General features: G+C 42.0%; 1 protein-coding gene across 4 annotated transcripts in view; it reads left to right on the forward strand.

The window, feature by feature from the left end:
- Positions 1-4399: 4399 nt before the first annotated feature.
- MORC2 (MORC family CW-type zinc finger 2) overlaps positions 4400-23937 on the forward strand; it is a 119834-nt gene continuing 100296 nt past the window's right edge. For 2 of the 4 annotated variants that reach the window (XM_040416714.1, XM_040416715.1), the window contains exons 1-4: positions 5577-5694; positions 5877-6143; positions 20582-20635; positions 20736-20770. In XM_040416714.1, coding sequence (XP_040272648.1) covers positions 6076-6143; positions 20582-20635; positions 20736-20770 — 157 coding nt within the window. In that variant the 5' untranslated portion in view covers positions 5577-5694; positions 5877-6075. Of the gene's footprint in view, positions 5455-5544; positions 5695-5876; positions 6144-20581; positions 20636-20735; positions 20771-23937 lie in introns of those variants that run through there. The other 2 variants (XM_040416716.1, XM_040416717.1) reach the window with 2 other exon arrangements.

Here is a 23937-nt window from a genome sequence, read left to right on the forward strand (position 1 = left end):
AGAAATACCAGTGTGAAGCTCTTAGGTGTGCTAGCGGTTTAGACATTAATGGCCATGTGGTGGGTTATTTTGAGGGCACACCAAATTTACACTGTTATACAAGATGTACACTGGCAACTTTACATTGTATCAAAGTGTCATATCTTCAGTCTTGCCCCATGAAAAGATATGAAATATTTACAAAAATGTGAGGGGTGTACTCACTTTTGTGAGAAACTGTGAACACAGAGTTTTGCATCAATCCATTACTATCTGGGTGCGTTATTTTGTCAATAATGCATTATAGAGCTATTCTCAGTTAAATATTACTTTACCTTCAGTTAACTATAAGCTATTGCAATCTGGAGAAAAAGAACTTTTAAACTACATGCAAATGAGGAGTTTGATGCAGTGAGGGCGAGTCTGAGCTACTCTATGTACCTCGTCATCTATCAGCCTCTTCCTCCTGATTGACATGGCCAGTCAAAAAGTCTACAGAAACTTGGGCCTGTCAAAGAGAGGCCTGCAGAGGATGCAGAAAGAACAATTGTGGCTGGAGCATATGGATTATTATATTCAGCTGAGCTAGTCATGCAAGTTATTGTACCTGGTTTAACAATGAATTTGTAAGTGTTAGACTCCTCTTAAAGTTAGAAATAGGGGTCTAGCTCTAATGATACTTAACTCCTTGAGAACGCAGGCGGGAGCGCCATCTGGACACAGTGCTGTGTCTTTTTTAATGTTTATTTGGGCAGCGCTGCACTTTCTTCTGGGTTAGGGTGGCATTTAATGGAAAATTCATATTTATAATCGTGCCATCTGTCACTGTAAATCCTTGTGTAAATACAGCAAAGGGAAAAAAAAAAGTATATAAGATTGGTTTTTCTTCAAATTATTTTTGAGACGGCATACACATTCAATTTTAAGTTTTACTTATTATTTATGTCGTTGAAGAATATTTTTAGTCTTCCTGACAGTCTGTTTGAAACATATACATTTAATCACAAAATGTATCTGAAAAGAGTTTTTTCCTCTCTCTGAATGACTGTGCGCACATCATTGTGTAAGCTTATTTATGTAGTAGTCTTCACAGTGAAAATATGTTAGTTTTATGGTCTTTTCACACTGCATTAGCAAAGGATGTTTACTGTCCGTCTCCTTTTTACTGTATGAAACAGTGCAACAGAGATATTCCATGCAAAGGTATCCTGTAAACATATGTTCAGATAGGTATTGTAAGATGTGGCATCTGTTAACCACGTATGTTAGGTTTCCTTTGGGTGAGGCACTACATATTACAATGTGAAAAGAGCCATAGCCTAATGATAGATCTGAAATGGCTGTATACTGTGCAACGGCAATGCAATGACTATTTTATTGTCATTGCTGTACTGCTGATGGAATTATGAGGATAACCACATCTTTGATTTTTGCTACATACAGTTGAGGAAATTGTCACTTTGACATAAAAGATAGTCAAACAAAAACAGAAGTAACATTTACATAGCATCTACTAGTAATTATGCTGTCTGTCTCCCACAGTTCAAAAGCATACCAAAAGACTTCTAATTTATTACAATGTGTTTTTAGATTCCGACTTGCTCCACTACTTTGAATAAAGGGAGTAGGTCACTAGGAGAGACCCTTTTCTCTCAGAGAATAATACCCTGAAGAATGCCCTTTACATACTACATAAGTGACATAGGCACAGTCAAGGGTCCATTTTAAGAACTGATACATAAGAGCAGGAGACTAATATATATATATATATATGCCCCCGCTGTTCCAGTGACATTATTACTTATCCAGCCATAGCTTCCCTAAAACCAGTCCACACAACTATGACTCAAAACTATAAGAGTCTCTCTGCTCAATGTTAGTTTAAAATTCACAGTAGCATTCAGGACTTCTCCAACTGCAGACTAAAAAGTTTCTTAGCCACCCGGAGTAGATACCAGTATACAATAATCCATTGTGCTGCACCACCACAATAATGTTAAACTTGATGTAAACTCTTCCCACCGCAATTTATCAGCCTTTTTAGTTTTCTACTTTTGGGAGTATAATAAAGCATTTTTTTCTGATTAAACTTTGTTGCGGTTTTACGGTATGTTGGGTCTTGCTTCTTTTAGCTTTGAAGATTCCAGGACACTGTTTTTCAAATGACTCCATTTGTGAACAGAGAATTGTGAGTTGGGAGAAATACACATTCGGTCCTCCATTATTGCAGCACTGTAACAATGTGGATGATCAGATATCCACATTATGTAGAGAAGGCAATCATCTTTTCAGTGTGCATGTGACAAAGCAAAAACATCTCAGTGTGCAAGTGGGACTGTTTTAAAATCTACTGTAAATTTTAAGCTAACATCAAGCAGTAAGTATATATATAGATATTTTTTATTTTAAGGAGTTTTCTGGGTGAATTGTGCTTCTTTGTGTCTTAATCAGCTCAGTTTTCTTGCATATATTGTTTAGTTGGGGAGTTTTTATCTTTGCTTTTGAAGTAACATTTGAATGAAAGTTATACCCCAGTTCCTAGTGGGTAGTCCATGCCATTTGGACCAACAGCTTTGAGATACATTGACTGTACATGCTTACCAATCTCTGTATTTCACTGTCTGTGGAAGCTTTTTTTTTTTTACCTACCACTAGCATACTCCATTGTAAATTAGACATTTCTAATAAAAGTACATGAAGAAATTGCTACACAGAATTAAGGTGGCAATCTACTTTGATCTTATTAGATATTTTATTTAAAAAAAATATATATATAGCCTTCAAAACATGAATTGTGATGTAAATAATGATTACTTTTTATGGTACTAGTTTACAAGTTAGTGATTGCAAATAACTGCAACTTTTGATAATGCAAAAACTGCAAAATAGTAAGGAAGCATTTTGTGTAATGACCAATTTTATTCCTACATTGAAGTCAGCGCTTTCATCTATGAAATTCAACTAAACATCTTTCACTTTTTCTATTACTTATGCCTGTTATATCTTGTGATTTATCCAGTTTTAAGCAAGGCTTCCAAAACTAAATATTATGAATACAGACAACCTCAAAATGGATGGATTAAATTTACATTTGAATAAAATTTAAATCAGCTGGCACTTTATCAACAGTCCTCGAGTAGTAACGGTCAACATTAGTGAAACAGCAATTTTATCCCTTCCAAAATATCTAGTAGATCTTGTCTATGTGTACTGGGATTGGTTTTGTGAAAAGCTGGTTTCAGAGGTTAACTACTGTATGTCATCATTTGTCAGACGATTTACTATTCAAGTCGTGCATCTTGGTTCAGCCATAAAAATATTAGCGGCCACAAGGATATTGAGCATCAAGTCACGTGCCAGATTTCTGGTAACAGTATAGCACTCCATCCTCTTCCAAGCATCTTCATTAGGATACCATATTTTTGATCAGACTATCTTCACTCTGGATATTTTCATCAGTTTTGATTTCTGCTGTAGAACAATTATTCAGTAAGCTTCTATCATCAAGTAAGGGTCAAGGAGATCAAATGCGGTAAATAAGATAAATGTATATATCTACAGTGGTCCCTTAAGATACAATGGCCTCAGGATACAATATTTTAAACATACCATGGTCTTTTCTGGTCCAAACTAAAGTTAAAACTAGACTTAACATATAAAGCTTTAGACTCAAATCCAACCAATCAACATAGCCTTTTCTCTGATAAAACTGGTGTCTAGTAGCTCCTCCTTACAGTGCAGTACTACATGCCCTGTACTGCTCTCTGTGCCACGATGACCTTCTCCTTTAGCCAGCAGGTGAGGATGGCACAATTTTCTGGTAACCAATTACCAGTTTTCCAGTAAGTTCTTGACTCAAGCTACAAGTTTCAAAATACAATGGTCATCCAGGAACCAAATAATATAATTCATATTGTAACTTGAGGAACCACTATACATATATGAAAGCTTGTGATAACTACTCATTTCAGGCTTCGATGCTAGGAAGCCCTATTTAGACTTAAATGCCAAGAACCGGCCAAGCTTATTTAGTGCTAACAGAAAGCATCCATTATCCGTAAGAATTGGGGAAAATCATCCATCCTTTTCTTCTCTATTAAATCGGTTGTGTCACAAAGCATATTCTACATTTTTCAAACCAGCACCTGGATCTGAATACTTTTGGAATTGCATAATTCAAATTTTAGTATAGCCACTTAGCTATTCAATAAAATATATCTGAATAGCGCCACCTGCTGTTTGTCCGTCTTGCTGAGCTGGCCCAACGTGCTCAGTTTAATTCTTCAACTGCCACCAGCCATATGCTCTGTTAGAAGCTGTGGCAGTTACAGGGAGAGAGCTGCAGCAGTTAGGACACACCCCCTGAGCTGCCAGACTGAAGATCAGGCAGCAAAAGTGAAGATCTCTGGATCCAGGTGAGGTACAGGGCTGGTTCTTGCTTTGTTAGAAAGGTATGGTCGTGTACTATATAATGTCCGATTTTCTTTTTTTCCCCCCATCAATCATGGCATAACCTCTTTAAGCCTTAGTTTTGAGAGTGCTTCTAACAGCCATAAAACCGATGTCTGCGACGAACATTTAGGCAATGCCATCCTGGGAAACCCAGACACCATGTTCACCTTCTCCCATAGCCGGGCATATTTCATGATCTGGAGTCTTTTCTGGCATCTCAGCCTGGGAATCACTGCTGTAAAATGCCCTTTTCCTGGATGCTGGGGCTCGCTGCTAGTAAAACAGGTTTCCATTTCTTTCTCTTCACAAAGTGTACTTCAGGCAATTGAAACACTGCAGCTAAACACTATATATTCACATCGAGTTACAAAGAGCGTACATCAATTCTGAAAAATACAATATTAAATTCAAGCCAATACTGCTCCCCTCCACCACACAAAACCTCCACTTATTCCTGAGTTACTGAAAAGCATTGGACAGACACTGCCTTTCCTGTCAGAGGCATCTTCCCGCCTAACTTCACAGATACTAACCCCTCCTCCCACTCCTGCAGCGTCGGCCATGTTTCCCCTATAGACACACGGCATGAAGCGATACCAGACACGTAGCAGTCATCTCGCCTACAGGAAAGCACAGAACCGCTAGTTCAATCACCTCACGGAAAACACGCCTATAAAAGCCTACACAGACGCCGGGACTATAACGTGAACACTGCCTCCTCTCGCCCGGTACATCCCGCCGGAGTACGAGCCGTCAGCCAGTAGCTCGCCAACAACCGCCCTGCACAGCGCGCACTCTACACTCCACCTCCCCCAATTACGGGGTCTCCTGACTGTCACGTGCGCCGCTGGGCGTGGTCTAGTCCCGGTGACGCAGCTCCTGGCTCGGTCGTCCTCTTTTCTTCACATTCCTTTAAGAGACGTTGTGTGGAGACGGTGAAGCGTTTCTGGAAGGTTCACGGGTGCCCAACGTGAAAAAACGTTGCCCCTAAAGCCAAGAGGCAGGTTTTGACCGGAGACGGCTGTAGGTCTTTGTCTTCTTCCGCGTTTACGTCAGCCCAGTACAGACGCTTCCCTTCTTCTAACGGGAGCGCGCTCGCGAGCATTTGGGCGGCAACTGCCGAACTTTGCGCACTGCGGAAGGGGCGGGCATTCTCGCCGGAAACCGAGCTGTGAGAGCGTGAGTGTAATAGGGTTTATGGAGAAGGGTGCAGCGTAGAGTTTAGTTGGACGCTCGGTTTTAGGAGTACCTGTGAGGTGGAAGGTGGGTGTGCTTTTTTCATTTCATCCAGAAACGTTCATCAGGGCTGGGAGCATATCACTGATGAAAGGGCAGAGCTGGGACAAGCACAGTGATGGAAGGGCTTTATGCCAGTTTGCAAATGTCAAGTAGATATAAGTGATGGAATATTATTGGTAACTTTGACCAATTCTGTTTATTTGCAGATACCAAGGACCTGGTGTAAAACATAGATCTGCCACTATGGGTCTCGACTATGGTGAGATCCACCACCAGTAACCGTTGACCCTTAGAAGAGCTTTCAGAAAACCGTACGATCACAGCGAGGTCCATTTATGTGATTCGAAAGACCAGCCATTGACGCGTTTTTATATTTAGGCAACTTTGTTGAGGAGAGCTGAAGTCATGGCCTTTACAAACTATAGTAGTCTGAACCGTGCTCAGTTGACCTTTGAATATCTACACACTAACTCGTGAGTATTCCTCATGCCGAGAACTGTCTGCTTTCTTATTGACCTCTGCATGCTTCAGAAATCAGTTTGGTTTGCTGGTGTTCATGTCTTTCCATGTGATAGTACAAATATTGTGTATATATTTTCAATGGAAAAATGGTATAATCCACTGCTAGGCTCGTCCGATAGTGATGTATCTGCTATGGGCATTTCCTCCTACATCTTATGTTGGGGAAGAGTAGTTACACCTTCATATATGTTAGTTGATTGGCCTCACGGAAAGGAAAAACTGTAAGTTTGGTCAACTTAAATCTAATGTGTATGGGCACCTTTATGGAAGTTTTTGGGTCACTTGCTAATCAGTCCCATACAGCCCAAAACCTCTGAATGAAGTGACCTTAAAAGATTATTGGCCAGATTTGTCATAGACCGTACGCCGGTCTATGATAACCAGCCGCTCTGCTGGATGCTGCACCTATATTGGTGCCTACACCAGTCCCTGGTTGGAGTAGATTTCAGTGTTCTTTTACACCAGAAACTGGCGTAAAAGATGTTAAATATGGCAGGGCCAACAGTTCCTCCTTTGCCAAGCTCCCTTTTAGGCTAGGTTCACACCTGAGCGTTTTACAGCGCGTTCCTACGCGCTGTAAAACGCTCAACAGGCAAAAACCAATGTTTCCCTATGGGCATGGTTCTCACCTGAGCGTTTTACAGCGCGTACGAACGCGCTGTAAAACGCCCTACGCCCCAAGAAGTACAGGAGCTTTTTTGGGGTGTATTGTCGCGCGTAACACCTCTGTTTTTCATTGTATGCCTCTGTGGTCAATAGCAAGAACGCACGTACGACGCGCGTTTCCAAAATATAAAAACGCCTGTAAACAACGCTTATCGAATACGCTCAGGTGCGAACCCAGCCTTAGGGAAATTGGTGAGACCAGTGGAAAAAGTCGCAAATGTGCAGTTTTGCTACTTTTTCACGCCACAGAAGTGGCATAAATCTGCCCCTGTGATGGAAAAAGGAAAACCTGGATCCTGTTGCCTGGTCAGGAGTGTAAAGACAACTTGTGTGATAGTATTTCTAGATGCATATATTTCTGTATTTAAATTTAAGAGTTCTTTCTGTTGGCAGATTAATTGCCACTCAGTACACAGGTGGCAGTTCTTGGCTACCTTTTAGTTATGCTACATCTAAACTTCTCCCAGGAGTAAGGCTACTTTCACCTCTGGTGAAACTCCGGTATGCAGACAAATGGAGGATCAGCTTGACACAAACCACAGCATGCAGCAGTTTGTGTCCGGCTGGTTCTACCTTTTCCTGCTGGAATGTGTAAGGATCTCCGCCGGGCCCAGAGAATTTTGCCAGGCTGTTCTCTTCTAAAACGGCCTGCCAGAATTTAAGCCAGAGATGTTAAAATAGCCATAGTTAGGGCTCTTTCACACTTGCGTTCTTGTCTTCCGGCATAGAGTTCCGTCGTCGGGGCTCTATGCCGGAAGAATCCTGATCAGGATTATCCTAATGCATTCTGAATGGAGAGAAATCCGTTCAGGATGCATCAGGATGTCTTCAGTTCCGGAACGGAATGTTTTTTGGCCGGAGAAAATACCGCAGCATGCTGCGCTTTTTGCTCCGGCCAAAAATCCGGAACACTTGCCGCAAGGCCGGATCCGGAATTAATGCCCATTGAAAGGCATTGATCCGGATCCGGCCTTAAGCTAAACGTCGTTTCGGCGCATTGCCGGAGCCGACATTTAGCTTTTTCAGAGTGGTTACTATAGTTCTGACATTTGTGCTAGAACGCCCATGGCTAATTTTCAGCTAATGCAGTTACCATGGCTGCCAAGACGCTAAAGTCCTGGCAGCCATGGTAAAGTGTAGCGGGGAGCGGGGGAGCAGCATACTTACCGTCCGTGCGGCTCCCCGGGCGCTGCAGAGTGACGTCAGGGCGCCCCAAGCGCATGGATCATGTGATCACATGGATCACGTCATCTATGCGCATGGGGCGCTCTGACGTCACTCTGGAGCACCCCGGGAGCCGCACGGACTGTAAGTATACTGCTCCCCCGCTCCCCGCTCCTACTATGGCAACCAGGACTTTAATAGCGTCCTGGGTGCCATAGTAACACTGAACGCATTTGGATGACGGTTCCGTCTTCAAATGCTTTCAGTACACTTGCGTTTTTCCGGATCCGGCGTGTAATTCCGGCAAGTGGAGTACACGCCGGATCCGGACAACGCAAGTGTGAAAGAGGCCTTAGCTCTCAGCCAAATACTCTTGTGGCTGACAGCTATCCTTCCTGTTTCCCCAACCCAGTACATACACATATGCCACTCAGCCGAGCATGTATATGTTGTCAATAGGGTGAAAGCTTTGGCTAGACATCTCTGGCAGTGCCTTATATTCCTTAGGAACAAATGATTGAGCAAGTCAGGATCTAACCAGGAGACCACTACAGCTATCGCATGGAGGGGAGGGGCTGTGAAACAGCTGAGAGTAGAGCGTTTTCTTCACAGTGAAGCACCTCCTACAGAGTTCTTGCAGGTGTTGTGCCCAGCAGAATAAAAGTTCATATTCACACTACTCCTGATGCGAAAGTTCACAGAAGGTATGTTTGTATTGCTGTTCCCAGCCCTCTGTTGTCAGCAGTTTTTCACTGCTGGGCAAGGACTTTATGTAATAGCACAGTCTGAGAAAAGTGGTGGGGAGGATGATGACTTTAATGAGGATTGTATGTTAGACAGTGCCTGACAACCAGATCAAAATGAGGAGGAGGGGAGGGTAGTTGTGTCAATAAAGAGCAAAGGCAACGTATGGACAAAACATAAAAAAAAAAAAACAATGCCAATGTCAGTTTTGCTTCTGGTCAGCTCAGGAACAGCTGATGCTATTTGGCTCAAAATGTGTCAGATATAAGGCAAACTGAGCTGCTGGTGGCTCTGTGAATGTATCTCCTGTATGGGAATGTTTCTCCAGAGTGCCTGCAGACAAAACCAAGGCATTGTGTAAGCTGTACAAGCTGAAAATTAGCCATGGGCGTTCTAGCACAAATGTCAGAACTATAGTTGTCATACAGCTCACGAGGCATCATTGCCTCCTTTCTTTCAGTCAGGTCACATCCATGAGCAGTATAGTTTTGTCATTGTTGTCATCAGCATCATCACCTACTGCTTCTCCGTCTCGGACTACTTGTCCTCCATAATGGAATTTGTGGGCAAGAAACAATGCACTCAGTAATCAGTTTCTATGCAGACAGAACTTCCACCTGGCCAAGTTGCTGGGGATGCAGTTGCCAGAGGTACTCGCATGGATCCAGAGATCTCCCCATTCATTGCTCTGCTAGATTTATATGGCAGCTCAAGCGGAGTGTCTGTTCTGCTGCAGCTCCTGGGGATGTCCATTCTGCTGGAGCTCTCTCCCTATCACAGCTCAGGAGGCAGTTAAAAGATAAAACCGAGCATTTGGGGACTTCTCAGTTAGCTGGACAAAGAAATAAGAAAAATAACAAAAAGCAGGAGGCGCTATACAGATACATTTTATTAAATAACTCAGAGGCTATACAAAATTTACCTGCAATTACAGAAGTATTCAGATCCAGGTGCTGGTGTGGCAGTGGTCATGTTGTACCACAGCAATGAAGTTATGTGTTATTGGCACCTCCACATGTATGCCGCTCTGGTATTCACACAAGTTGCTAATCAAACTCCTCAATGGAAACCCTCCTGTCCGCAACAGAAACAGAGCATTGCTTCCACTCCACTTTTCTCCTTCCATACACTACTCACAAAAAGTTAGGGATATTTGGCTTTTGGGTGAAATTTATAGAAGCACGCAGTGGTGATTTCCTCATCTCAACCAATTTATTAAAACAAAAGCCAACAACAGTGGTGGGTATACCCCCACAAAAAATGTCAATGTCTCAATAACTTGTCATTGGTCTGTCACAGTGCAGTTCATTGTGACAGTTTTCCGTGTAGGCTGGCTGCATGCTCCCTTGCGTACTGGTGCAGGCCGTAAACTGTGCAGGCTGGTTGCTTGGGGCTGCGTGCTGGCTGCGGTGTCCTGAACTCGCCTGTAGGCAAAGAGAGAGTATAGGCGTGCTCAAACCCTGTCACACCAAGCACGGACCACGCCAAGAACCACAGCGTTACTAAAGAAAAAAGAGAAAAAGGTCCAAATGTTAAAATGTTAACTTTATTTTTCAGTGCAGATAAAAGCCAGTTACAGTCCAGTCCATGTTTCAGATCAGAGACCATAGCGATCCTTCCTCATGACATACACATACTGAGGAAGGGGTTGGATATATAGCGCCTCCACTTCAAAGCAGGTGGACGCACTAACTATAAGCCCCTCCTTCAAATGAAATTGACAACATGTGCTAAAAAGCATGGTTAATTAAAACAAAAGAACACACACCAGTCATGGATCAAAAATTCAATAATGTAATATCAGGTCATGTTTCCGATTGAGTCCACTAGGTGTAGTGGACCCCATTTTTAAGATCCAAAAAGACTCACGATTCAAAAGCTTCTACTTGTAATTACCACCCCTAGGTGCTGGAGTAACCCTTTCCAGGCCTTGCACTGTTAAACCCTCTGTGTTGCCACCATGCACCACTGAAAAATGCAGGCTAACTGCAGACACATTCCTGGCATGTGAATGAGGAATGTCAGAGATTTGCCTGCACAGTCTAACCTTAAGGCCAGAAGAAGAACAGCATCCACATCTTGCTTGCCGCTCTGTGTCTGTTAAGGACCAAGACAAAGTCGCATGGAGGAGGAAGTGGAGGAGTTGATTCAAGAAGACATGGAGTTTTCCCAAGGATAGCTAGGGGCCAAGGCTGACACTTGTTATGGCAGACATGATGACAGAACCTGAAACAACTAGGTCCTTGGTCATGCTGGCGAGCATGGCAAGCTGTATGTTTTGTTCCTTATGTGCTGCCGAGCATATCGTTCGCATCAAGCACAGTGATGACTATTGGCTAGCCAAGCTTTTAGACTCTCTGTTTAAAAGCAGAATGGGGAATGTTTTCCTGATACTTAAAAGGATCAAAAACTACCATTACCAGGATACTCTGTACTCAGCTGCAGCTTTCACCGAAGAAATGTCGGCTGCCCGTGTGTCTGACCAGGAGTCCTCTTTCTGCCCACCGCTGAGTCACTGCCCTCTCGTCATCGCTACCACTGCAACAATTATCAGATGCTGCAGTAGTGAATACAGTTTTTTGAACATGATTAAACAGTTTATTCAAGGGTCACACCAACCTGGCAAACATCAGCAAAGTGATAGAAATCGCTTGAATAACCAGGTTTATTCATATCTGAACTGTTCCCTTTCTTTGTCAAATACCTCTAGCGCAGAGAGAGCAGCGTGAAAATCGACGATCTTAATAAATGTCCCCTTGGTCCATAAAAGGTCTTAAAATTGGGTAAAAATAACCTCAAATGAATTTTAAAAAATGTAACCAGTTCCACAATTTCATTTTTTGAATGATTGTATTATTCAACAAAAATTTATCCAAAATGGAAAAGCCATGTGTGAAAAACTAATTACACTCCGTGAATCTATAGCTTGTAGAACCACCTTTTGCAGCAATAACTGCAACTTTATCAATGTCTAACATTGTTCTGAAGCAATTATGTCCCACTCTTCTTTACAACATTGTTTTAGCTCATTGAGGTTTATAGGCATTCGTTTATGCACAGTTCTATAAGGGTACAGCTACATGGTTATACTGGTTTTGCGACGCCGTCGCAGCCAATGCTGCTGGAATTCTTCAGGGGGTCGAAACAATCCCATTTATTTCTATGGGATCATCGCTACTTAGTGAAAGCTGGCCACGACGGCTATCACCGTACCCTTTTTTAAATGGGATCTGTCACTAGCGACTTCCCTATCCAACCATTTTCATATACATATAACTGAGGTTCACCTGATTAATATACTGTTTTTCTTTCTTGCGTAGATCCAAGTCTCCGTTCCCGACTTCTGACCTTTTTTCTTAATATGCATAATAGGCCTGTGGTACAATAAGGGCGTTCCTGTTGCTCTTGTTTCACCCAAGCTCTGCTCTTTCTGTGGCCAGCCCCTCAGGAACGGAACCTCGAATCAACAAAAGAAAAATATATTTTTAATCAGGTGAACCACAGCTATGTGGCTTTGCAAACAGTTGGATAGGGAAATCGCTGGTGACAGAATCCCTTTAAGGTCTCACCACAGCATTCCAATTGGGTTGAGGTCGGATTTTTGACTGGGCATTTGCAACACCTTGATTCTTTTATTTTTCAGCCATTCTATTGTAGATTCGCTGCTGTGCTTGGGATCATTGTCCTGTTGCATGACCCAGTTTTGGCCAAGCTTTAGCTGTTGGATAGTTGGCCTCAAATTTGACCCTCAAACACTTTAGTATACAGATGAGTTTGTGGTCGACGCAATGACTGCAAGGTGCCCAGGTCCAGTGGCTGCAAAACAAGCACACATCATCACCCTCTACCACCACGCTTAACAGTTCGTATGAGGTGTTTGCTGATATTTGGTTTCAACAAACGTGGCTATGTACATTATGGCTAGACATCTCAACATTGGTCTGCCCAGCGTACATTGTTCCAGAAGTCTTGGAGTTTGTTCACATGCAACTTTGCAAACTGAAGCAGTGCTACCATGTTCTTCTTAAAAAGAGGAGGCTTTCTCCTGGCAACCATTCCAGACAAGCCATACTTGTTTACTTTTCTGATTGTGCTGTCATAAACTTGAACATTTAGCATGCCAACTGAGGCCTGTAGAGTTTTAAGGTGCCCATACACATTCATGATTGTTTGGCCGACAGCTATCTCTCATGACTCCTTCCCGTCTTCCCCATACACCTACATGTTTGATTTGGCCACCTCACAGGAGAACAAAAAGATTGGTGAAAATATAAATTTCACCCAATTGTCATCTCCCCCGATACACACATTAGAATGTTAACTTGTGAATAATCTTTCTTACTGTAGAATGATGGACTTCAAATTGTTTAGAAATGGCCTTATAATCCTCCCTAGATTAATGGCAGCAACAAATGCTTCTCTAAGATCATTACTCATGTTTTTTTCTCCTTGGCATTGTATCAACACACATGCCTGAATGCTCCAGACCCGCAAACTGCCAAAACGTCCGCTATTATAGAGGCGGTCACACTTGCTGATGTGCAGTTGTTTATCTGAGGTTGTATTCACCTAATTTTAAGACCTGGTGTTTTTGTTTTTTATTATGCCCTTATGTAAAACTATACAATTGAAAGAGGTTGTACTTTATTTTATTATTGTATACTCCACATTACCAATGGGTGTATAGCTGTATTAATTAAATATATATGGTTAAGGCAACACAGAGCAGTGGTTCTTTTACTAGCAAAAACCACACAGACATAAACAAGCATTTGAAACCGCATTATGCTATTCATTTCAGCCAAACATCATCTGCTAAGAACAGACTTACCTTCCTGTTGTCACTTGCAACTTAACCCCTTAGTGACCACCCATGCGCCTTCCAGTAAAAAAAAAAAAATGCTTTTTTTCCCCATTGAAAATACAGTTTTCAATGAAAAAATAAATGCAAAATATAAATCTCCCTCATATGTTTGGTATCGCCACATCCGTAACGACCCATACTACAAAAATATGTATGTTGTAAAAAAAAAAAAAAAAAAATACAGAATTGATAATTTATACTTAGTTGCCACTGAAAAAACTTATTAGCAAGCGATCAAAAAGCATCATTTACTCCAAAACGATACCAATGAAAATTACAAGTCTGTCACGGTCTCTTCTGTGACAGGGGTCAGAAGATCTAGGAGGCTGGCTACACATGATGTGATCTGACAGCCTCTCTGGTTTCAATCTTGTGTGTTGTTACTGGGTTTGACTACACCTCTTGTCTCAGGTGTAGCTTTAGTGGTAATTCCTACTCCTCTATTTAGTCTGACCTCACCCATCAGGCAATGCGCTTTATAGCTCCTTTTGGTTGCGAAGACCTGGTGTCTGGTTCTCCTCTGAGTTCCTACTCGTCTGCATATTTTGGAGTTAAGTGTGTTTTCCTTATTTCTTGCTGCTGCGGTTTTCCAACATTTTGTTAATGATATCTTTCCTCATCTGGTGGGGAAAGTTGTTGTTGTTGTTGTTGTGTATCTGGATGACCTACAAATTTATTCTCCAGACATGGAGACTCATCAGGATCATGTAAGACAGATGTTACAGATCCTAAGAGAGAATAAATTGTATGCTAAGTTGGAGAAGTGTGTATTTGCAGTTCGGGAAGTGCAATTCCTGGGTTACTTACTCTCATCTTGAGGTTTTCGTATGGATCCAGAGCAGGTCCGTGCTGTGTTGGACTGGGATCGACCCGAAAATCTGAAAGCGCTTATGCGGTTTTTGGGGTTCACCAACTACTACCGTAAATTCATTTTGAACTACTCGACTGTTGTTAAAGCTTTTAACGAACATGACTATGAAAGGTTCGGATGTCTCAGTCTGGTCTAAAGAGGCATTACAAGCCTTTTCAGTGGCGAAGGAATGTATTGCTTCTGCTCCTATACTGGTGCAACCGGATGTGTCACAGCCATTCATTGTGGAAGTTGACGCATCCGAGGTAGGCGTAAGAGCAGTCTTGTCGCAGGGTCCTTCACCTAGTAAATGGCGCCCATGTGCATTCTTCTCTAAGAAACTCTCGGCTGCAGAAAGGAATTATGACGTGGGTAATAGAGATTGTTGGCCATTAAGTCGGCTTTTGAGGAATGGCGTCATTGGTTGGAAGGAGCAATTCATCCTATTACTGTGCTTACTGATCACAAAAATCTGGCTTACTTGGAGTCGGCTAAGCGACTGAACCCAAGGCAGGCCAGATGGTAGTTGTTTTTTACCAGATTCAATTTCATTGTCACCTATCGCCCTGGCATTAAGAACGTCAAGGCGGATGATTTGTCACGTAGCTTTCTTGGGGGGGGGGGGGGATTCGGAAGATCCTGGTCCGATATTGTCTGAAGGGGTAGTAATATCCGCCCTATATCCCGACCTTGAGGCAGAGATGCTGAAGGCCCAGGGAGATGCACCGGATTCTTGCTCTCCGGGGAAGTTTTTTTTTTTTTTCCTTCTGAGTTACGTCACAAGGTGTTCAAGGAACATCACTTTACAGTTGTCACATGACATCCGGGAAGCAGATCCACTGTCGATCTCATCTCTCGTAGATTCTGGTGACCAGGGTTGCGTAAGTGTGTTGAGGACTATGTGTCAGCTTGTAGTACTTGTGCATGTGCTAAGGTGACACATATTAGGCCTTCCGGATCTTGACATCCGTTGCCTATCCTGTCCCAACCTTGGACTCATTTATCCATGGATTTCTATCACAGATTTACCAAATTCTGCAGGAAAAACTGTGATTCTGGTGGTTGTTGATCGCTTTAGTAAAATGGCGCACTTTATAGCATTGCCATGTCTACCTAATGCTAAAACTCTGGCACAAGTGTTTGTCGATAACATTGTGAAATTACATGGTATTCCTTCTGATGGGGGACTCAGTTTGTTTCCAAATTCTGGAAGGCATTCTGTACTCGTCTGGGGGTACAATTGTCCTTCTCGTCGGCCCTTTATCCTCAGTCGAACGGACAGACTGAACGCACTAACCAGAATCTGGAGACTTATTTGAGATGTTTTGTCTCAGAGAACCAGGAGGAGTGGTCCTCCGTTTTGTCTTTAGCAGAGTTTTCCATAAATAACCATAGACAGGAGTCCACTGATAAGTCAACATTTTTGTGGCATATGGGTTCCACCCGCAATTTGGCACATTTTTTTTAGTACGGAGACTTCTGGTATACCTGAAAAGGAACAATTTTCCTCTTTTTCATCTATTTGGCAGAAAATTCTAAATAATCTAAAAAAAGCAGGTCTCTTCAGCTTCTATTCTGCACCGTCCAGATGTCTCAAACTAGTTCTTCCTGGAGATGGACATGTCCTCTGTGGGAGCTATCCTTACCCAGAAAGGATACTCCGGTAAGAGGGTCACCTGCATTTTTGTTTCTCCAGATCCTTATCCTCAGCGGAAGGGAATTAGTCAGTTGAAGACAGAGAACTGTTTGCTTTCAAGATGGCTCTGGAGAAATGGCTACTTAATCACTGTCAGGTCCGATGGTCACTATTTTTTGCCTGATTTGATTTCATCTTACACTTCCTGCCTGCAGAGAAGAATATTAAAGCAGATGCCCTTTCTCGTTCTTTTGACTGCAAACTGGGTGGAGGATCCCCGTCCCATTGTTGATCCCAATGAAATCATCTCAGTGGAGCCTTGTCCTGGTCAAGGACATTCCTCAGGGGAAGACATGTTCCTGTGTCCAAAAGAAATCAGATTATTACATGGGGGAATAAATTTATATTTCTGGGATATCCCAGATCTCGTAATATGCAAGTCCTAATTTCCAGATGCTACGAGTGGCCTCCCAGATGTTGTTGCTTCCTTTGTCATATGTGCCCAAAACAAGTCTCCTATACAGATGCCTGCAAGCCCGCTCCTTCGTTTATCTGTATCCGATGCTCCATGGCAACATATTGGGATGGATTTGTCACCTAGGCTAGCTAATCCTTTGCTAAGCTGTGGCCTGTTTAGTGTCCCATGCAGTCTTAATATAGCACAGATTGATTCTGCTTCAGTAAAAGAGTGCTTCTAGCTATTGCCCCATCTAAGAATTTGGTATTCTTCAGTATCACTGCCATAAATGATGAATTAACAGAACAGAATTAGTATTTAAAGGGGTTGTGTCACTTCAGCAAATAGCATTTATTATGTAGAGAAAGTTAATACAAGCAACTTACTAAAGTATTGTTATTATCCATATTGTCCCCTTTGCTGGCTGGATTAATTTTTGCATCACATTATACACTGCTCGTTTTCATGGTTAAGACCACCCTGCAATATAGCATCGGTGGTCGTGCTTGCACACTATAGGAAAAAAGCACCAGCCTATGTGAGCTCCCGCGGTCTCTGCCACCAGAAAGGCCGGCACTTTTTCCTATAGTGTGCAAGCATGGCCACTGCTGATGGATTGCAGGGTGGTCATAACCATGGAAATGAGCAGTGTATAATGATGGAAAAATGAATCAAGCCAACAAAGGAGACAACATGGACAATCATAATACATTAGTAAGTTGCTTGTATTAACTTTATCTGCATGATAATTGCCACTTGCTGAAGTGACACAACCCCTTTAACTGTAATTTTTTGTTCTAGGGATCCTCCTTGACAGAATACTTGTTTCTCTTCTTAATAACTACAGTATATGTTCTCCTTGGGTTAATATATGACTATTAAAGTGTAACTCGCTTCAGTTTTATTTTTACTATAGTGTAGGGACAGGGATTACTGTAATATACCGGTACTTCATTAGGAAGAGATTTATTTATTTACTTTATTTTTTATATACAAGAAAACAGGTTAAAGAGTCTTGGCAAAGCTCGAACAGCATTCCTTAGGAGAGTCTATCTTTTAAAGGCTATGTACACCTTTGGATGTAATTTTAGTTTATGGTTGTATTTTACTCATTTTTGGCTAAAAATCATAATTTCAGTTGGCCTTTATTAAAAATATTGAGCCGTTTTGTCACAAAGGGTTGATTGTTTTTCTTACTGTGTGACTGGTACTTTCACTTTGTACAGGTCATCTAATAAACCTTATCTCTAAACTAGTAAGAGGTCATAAACACTTATTTAAGCCTCATTCTTATCAGTAAGATAAGGACTGAGCTAAAATGAGTGTTTTTATAATGTCAGAGATAACACAAAATCGACAGGCATCTAGTAGAGCATGTCAGCTCTGTACACAAAAAAGTATTCCATGTTTTTACTAAAGACCAATTAAAAAAAATTATTTTTAGCTCAAAATAAGTACAATGCAATAATAATAAAAATTGCAACCAAAGGTGTACCTAGCCTTTAAGTCTTCTACTGAGTGCTGAAGACTAATATGTGTAAAAAGTCAGATAGGGAGATGGGCAGTAATAGTTAGGGCACTTGTACATGGTCAGGGCCTGGGGTAGTGACAAGGGGCAGACTGGAAGCCTCTGCATGTTACACTCGGGCGTCTTTAGTGCTCAGTAAACTGCTGAAGACACTCTCCTTAGCAAAGCACAGTTAAAATTGGGTACAAAGAGTCTTCTTAGCCAAATTCTTAGTTTAAAGAAACATCTTTCTCTAATGAAGTATATTGCAAAAATGTTTAACCTCTCTCTGCACTATATAAAAAGTCCACTTTAGCCATTATGTACCTGTGTAGTTATTTTTAAATCTCTGGTAGGTGAGGAGGTGTTTCCTTTCCCTAGTACATGGAGGTATTATGTTCTACTGAATGGCGAGCACAGTAAAAATGAAGGCTACAAAAAGAGGAAAAAAAGTAGCTTTTTTTTCTATTCCCCATCTCCAAAAAAAGAAAGGGGTTTAAATGTATTATACATACATTATTACTTGCGCTGTTTTTTTAAATATTTTGTGTCATAAAAAAATGCAAGGACTGAAAAGGGTTGTCTGTCAAGGGTAAACTCTATTAGGGCATACTGATGTCATGGCATACTGATGTCTTCTGCTTGGGACCCCCCTCTGTGAGCCAGAATGTAGAAGACTACAGGGTGGGCCATTTATATGGATACACCTTAATAAAATGGGAATGGTTGGTGATATTAACTTCCTGTTTGTGGCACATTAGTATATGTGAAGGGGGAAACTTTTTAAGATGGGTGGTGACCATGGCGGCCATTTTGAAGTCGGCCATTTTGAATCCAACTTTTGTTTTTTCAATAGGAAGAGGGTCATGTGACACATCAAACTTATTGGGAATTTCACAAGAAAAACAATGGTGTGCTTGGTTTTAACGTAACTTTATTCTTTCATGAGTTATTTACAAGTTTCTGACCACTTATAAAATGTGTTCAATGTGCTGCCCATTGTGTTGGATTGTCAATGCAACCCTCTTCTCCCACTCTTCACACACTGATAGCAACACCGCAGGAGAAATGCTAGCACAGGCCTCCAGTATCCGTAGTTTCAGGTGCTGCACATCTCGTATCTTCACAGCATAGACAATTGCCTTCAGATGACCCCAAAGATAAAAGTCTAAGGGGGTCAGATCGGGAGACCTTGGGGGGCCATTCAACTGGCCCACGACGACCAATCCACTTTCCAGGAAACTGTTCATCTAGGAATGCTCGGACCTGACACCCATAATGTGGTGGTGCACCATCTTGCTGGAAAAACTCAGGGAACGTGCCAGCTTCAGTGCATAAAGAGGGAAACACATCATCATGTAGCAATTTCGCATATCCAGTGACCCCCTTAGACTTTTATCTTTGGGGTCATCTGAAGGCAATTGTCTATGCTGTGAAGATACGAGATGTGCTGCACCACACTGCCAACTGCTGCTGCCGTTGATCGCAGCTCCCTGTCAGAGGCAGGGTGCCGGCTGTGTGATTCTGCCGCCGACACACCTGCCTCCTGTATTAAACGTTAATTATCATTGGTGGCGCAGTGCGCCCTCCCCAGTATTAAAAACATTGGTGGCGGAGTGTGCCCTCACCCCCAGCATTAAAATCATTGGTGGCACAGTGTGCCTCCCCACCCCCCAGTATTAAAATCATTGGTGGCAGTGGCCACAGGGTCCCCTCCTCTTCATTGGTGGCAGTGGCAGCTTCTGATCGGAGCCCCAGCAGTGTAATCCTGGGGCTCCGATTGGTTACCATGGCAGCCAGGACGCTACTGAAGCCCTGGCTGCCATGGTAAGCTCTTGCTGCTGTGTGCACTATGCACATGGCAGCAGGGATAGTGTGAAGTCCTATTCACCCTAATAGAGCTCTATTAGGGTGAATAAGACAAGAGATTAAAAGATCCCAGGTTCTAGCCCCTAAGGGGGGAAATAGTTATTAAATAAAAAGTAAAAAAAAAATATATATATTAAGTATAAATCACCCCTTTTCCCAATTTTACATCTAAACTATATAAACAATAAATAAACATATCATATATTGCCACGTCCGAAAAGTCCAAACTATTAAAATAAAATAAAAAATCTATGTGGTAAACGCTGTAAAAGAAAAAAAAAATTCTAAAATGTAAATGCACAGAATATCGGTATAAGTTATCGACTATCAGCCTGAAAGTTCACAGGTAATCGATATCGGCTCTAAAAAAACAATATCGGTCGATCCCTACTGTGCACCCAGCGTTACACACAGAGGTGTTAGGTTTTTCGTTTGACAATCTTTGTTTATAGTGGTATATGTTTGTAGAGCTACTAGCCAGAATTATTTTCCTGTTGATTTGTAGAGCATTTGGATTTGGGCAGCTGACCTGTTGGTTGTCAATTTGTCAGCTAGATTACATCGCAAGCCTGCTTCTTGTCATGTATTTTTTTTATTTTTATATATACTGATAATATTTCATTTTTAAATAGGACAACACACGAGTTCCTGTTTGGAGCACTGTCCGAACTAGTTGATAATGCAAGGTATGTCTACTTTAAAGTTCAAGTTTTTATTTTGTTAAATTAGTTTCTTGGAGCAATATGTGATTATACAGTAAATTATTAATGCTTCGTCTTTTTACAGAGATGCTGATGCTACAAGAATTGATATTTTTACAGGTATGTTGGGATATAATAAATTTACTTATTTAGATGTTTCTTTTCTAATTGCATATATATTTTTAATGGGATTTAATTTGACTGTAGTAATCATATTCCTTAGCTTGAATCACAGTTTTTTTTTTTTGTTCAGAGATGGCTCTACATATCAGGGCGAACTAAAACATTAATTACATGTTTGGATTGTTATCTTTGTAATTTGAGAAGAATCAAACCCACAAAGGTTTATCTGTAGTTGTCCCAGCATTAAAGAGGCTTTGTTAACTGGATAAGGCCTCTTTTACACTTGCGTTGTTAGGATCCGGCGTGCACTTCCGTTGCCGGAGGTGCCCGCCGGATCCGGAAAAACGCAAGTGTACTGAAAGCATTTGAAGACGGAACCGTCTTCCAAATGCTTTCAGTGTTACTATGGCACCCAGGAGGCTATTAAAGTCCTGGTTGCCATAGTAGTAGCGGGGAGCGGTATACTTACAGTCCGTGCGGCTCCCGGGGCGCTCCAGAGTGACGTCAGAGCGCCCCATGCGCATGGATGACGTGATCCATGCGATCACATGATCCATGCGCTTGGGGCGCCCTGACGTCACTCTAGAGCGCCCCGGGAGCCGCACGGACTGTAATTATACCGCTCCCCGCTACACTTTACCATGGCTGCCAGGACTTTAGCGTCCCGGCAGCCATGGTAACCATTCAGAAAAAGCTAAATGTCGGCTCCGGCAATGCGCCGAAACGACGTTTAGCTTAAGGCCGGATCCGGATCAATGCCTTCCAATGGGCATTAATTCCGGATCCGGCCTTGTGGCAAGTGTTCCGGATTTTTGGCCGGAACAAAAAGCGCAGCATGCTGCGGTATTTTCTCCGGCCAAAAAACGTTCCGTTCCGGAACTGAAGACATCCTGATGCATCCTGAACGGATTTCTCTCCATTCAGAATGCATTAGGATAATCCTGATCAGGATTCTTCCGGCATAGAGGCCCGACAACGGAACTCTATGCCGGAAGACAAGAACGCAAGTGTGAAAGAGCCCTAAACCATTTTAAACAGGACATACTGGCTGGTAGGGCTCATCATGCTGATTAAAACTATACATTTCTTTTGTCTGTATGATAAACAGCTGCAGAGAAATCTGCATTTTTATTCATATGCAAATGAGAATTTAGAGCACCGGGAGGCGGGGCTGAATTCTATGAGCACTGCTTTTTAACACCGCCTGCGCTCTGCACACTCCCCCCTCCCCTTGATTGACAGGGCTAGAAATCAGGCTGAGGGCAGAGCTGTGTCCTAGAGCTGTATGCTAGCAATATCATATCACTGTGTACTATAGCTTCACCACACTGAGATCTGCTCAGAAGCTAATCCACATATAACTGCTTTATTCCCACACAATATAGGATTATAAATACATCGGTAATGTGTATTAGCTTATAAACACAGCAAAAACATAGATCTTTGTGTGGTAATGTTATAGCTTTATGGTTAGGTTTTGCATGTAGAGATCCCATGTTTGACTCTTGGGAGAGACATCAAATGTTTTTTCTTCTACCTTTATCCCAAAGTCTATTCCCTTATCATATTGAGAATATTGTTTTGTTTTTTTAGAAAGCTAATAAATATTACTGGTTTCTTTATGATCATATATTGTGTCTGTGAATAAACCAGTATTATGTTTTGGCAAAAAAATAAATCCAATATTCACAATATAGTAAGGTATTTTATTATTTTTATTATTACTATTGTTATTATTTAGCTTTTTTAATATGGTTTTAAATGAGAGAGAAAATAAAGTAACAAAATTTACATCTCTTCAGGGACTTGAACCTAGGATCACTACATGCATGGTAGACCACTAAGCTATAGCATTACCACATAGATGTATCATTTCTTTCTATGCTTAGACGCTATCACATATTACTGGTGTCTTTCTAATCATACATTGTGCTTGTGAATAAGGCCTCTTGCACACAAACGTTTTGTTTTTTTCCATTTCCGTTCCGTTTTTTGCGTTCCGTATACGGACTATATATGGAACCATTCATTTCAATGGGTCTTCAAAAAAAACGGAAGGTACTCTGTATGCCTTCCGTTTCCGTATTTACGTTTTTCCGTTCAAAGATAGAACATGTCCTATTATTGTCCGCATAACGGACAAAGATAGTACTGTTCTATCAGGGGACAGCTGTTCCATTCCGCAAAAAAATAGAATGCACACGGACGTCATCTGTATTTTTTGCGGATCCGTTTTTGGCTGACCGCAAAATACTGAAAAAGCCATACGGTCGTGTGCAAAAGGCCTAAAGCAGTAATATGTGGATTAGCTTTCTGAGCAGATCTCAGTGTGGTGAAGCTATAGTACATAGTGATATGATATTGCTAGCATACAGCTCTAGGACACAGCTATGCCCTCAGCCTGATGTCTAGCCCTGTCAATCAAGGGGAGGTGGAAGTGTGCAGAGTGCAGGGGGTGTTACACAGCAGTGCTCAAAAAATTCAGCCGTGGCGCCTGGTGCTCCAATTTCTAATTTGCATATGAACAAAAACGCAAACTTCTCTACAGCTATTTATCGTACAGACAAAAGAAGGGTATCATTTTATTTTTTCATCAGCACGATGAGCCCTACCAGGCAGTATGTCTGGTTTAATAAGGTTGATCCTGGTGATCAAGCCTCCTTAACCCCTTCACCCCCACCGCTGTACCCTTCACCCCCAGCGCCGTAATAGTACAGCGCTGGCCGGGTCTTTAAAGATGCTGCGGGTGGCCGCCTGTTTCTTATAGCAGACACCTGCGGCTCATGTCCGCAACCGGCAGTAATGTCAATCGCAGACATTTAACCCCTGAGGAGGTGGTGATGGTGAGTACAATAAAAGAATTCAAGAGGGGCTTGGATGAATTTCTGGAGTGTATTAATATTACAGGCTATAGCTACTAGAGAGGGGTCGTTGATCCAGGGAGTTATTCTGATTGCCTGATTGGAGTCGGGAAGGAATTTTTTTCCCCCTTAAGTGGGGAAAATTGGCTTCTACCTCACAGGTTTTTTTTTTTTCCTTCCTCTGGATCAACTTGCAGGATAACAGGCCGAACTGGATGGACAAATGTATTTTTTTGGCCTAATATACTATATTACTGTGTAGCTGCCGTGGTCAATCCTGACCACGGCATCTGAACGCGCTGA

The sequence above is a fragment of the Bufo bufo genome, chromosome 2, assembly GCF_905171765.1.
Source record: "Bufo bufo chromosome 2, aBufBuf1.1, whole genome shotgun sequence".
Classification (NCBI taxonomy): Eukaryota; Metazoa; Chordata; class Amphibia; order Anura; family Bufonidae; genus Bufo; species Bufo bufo.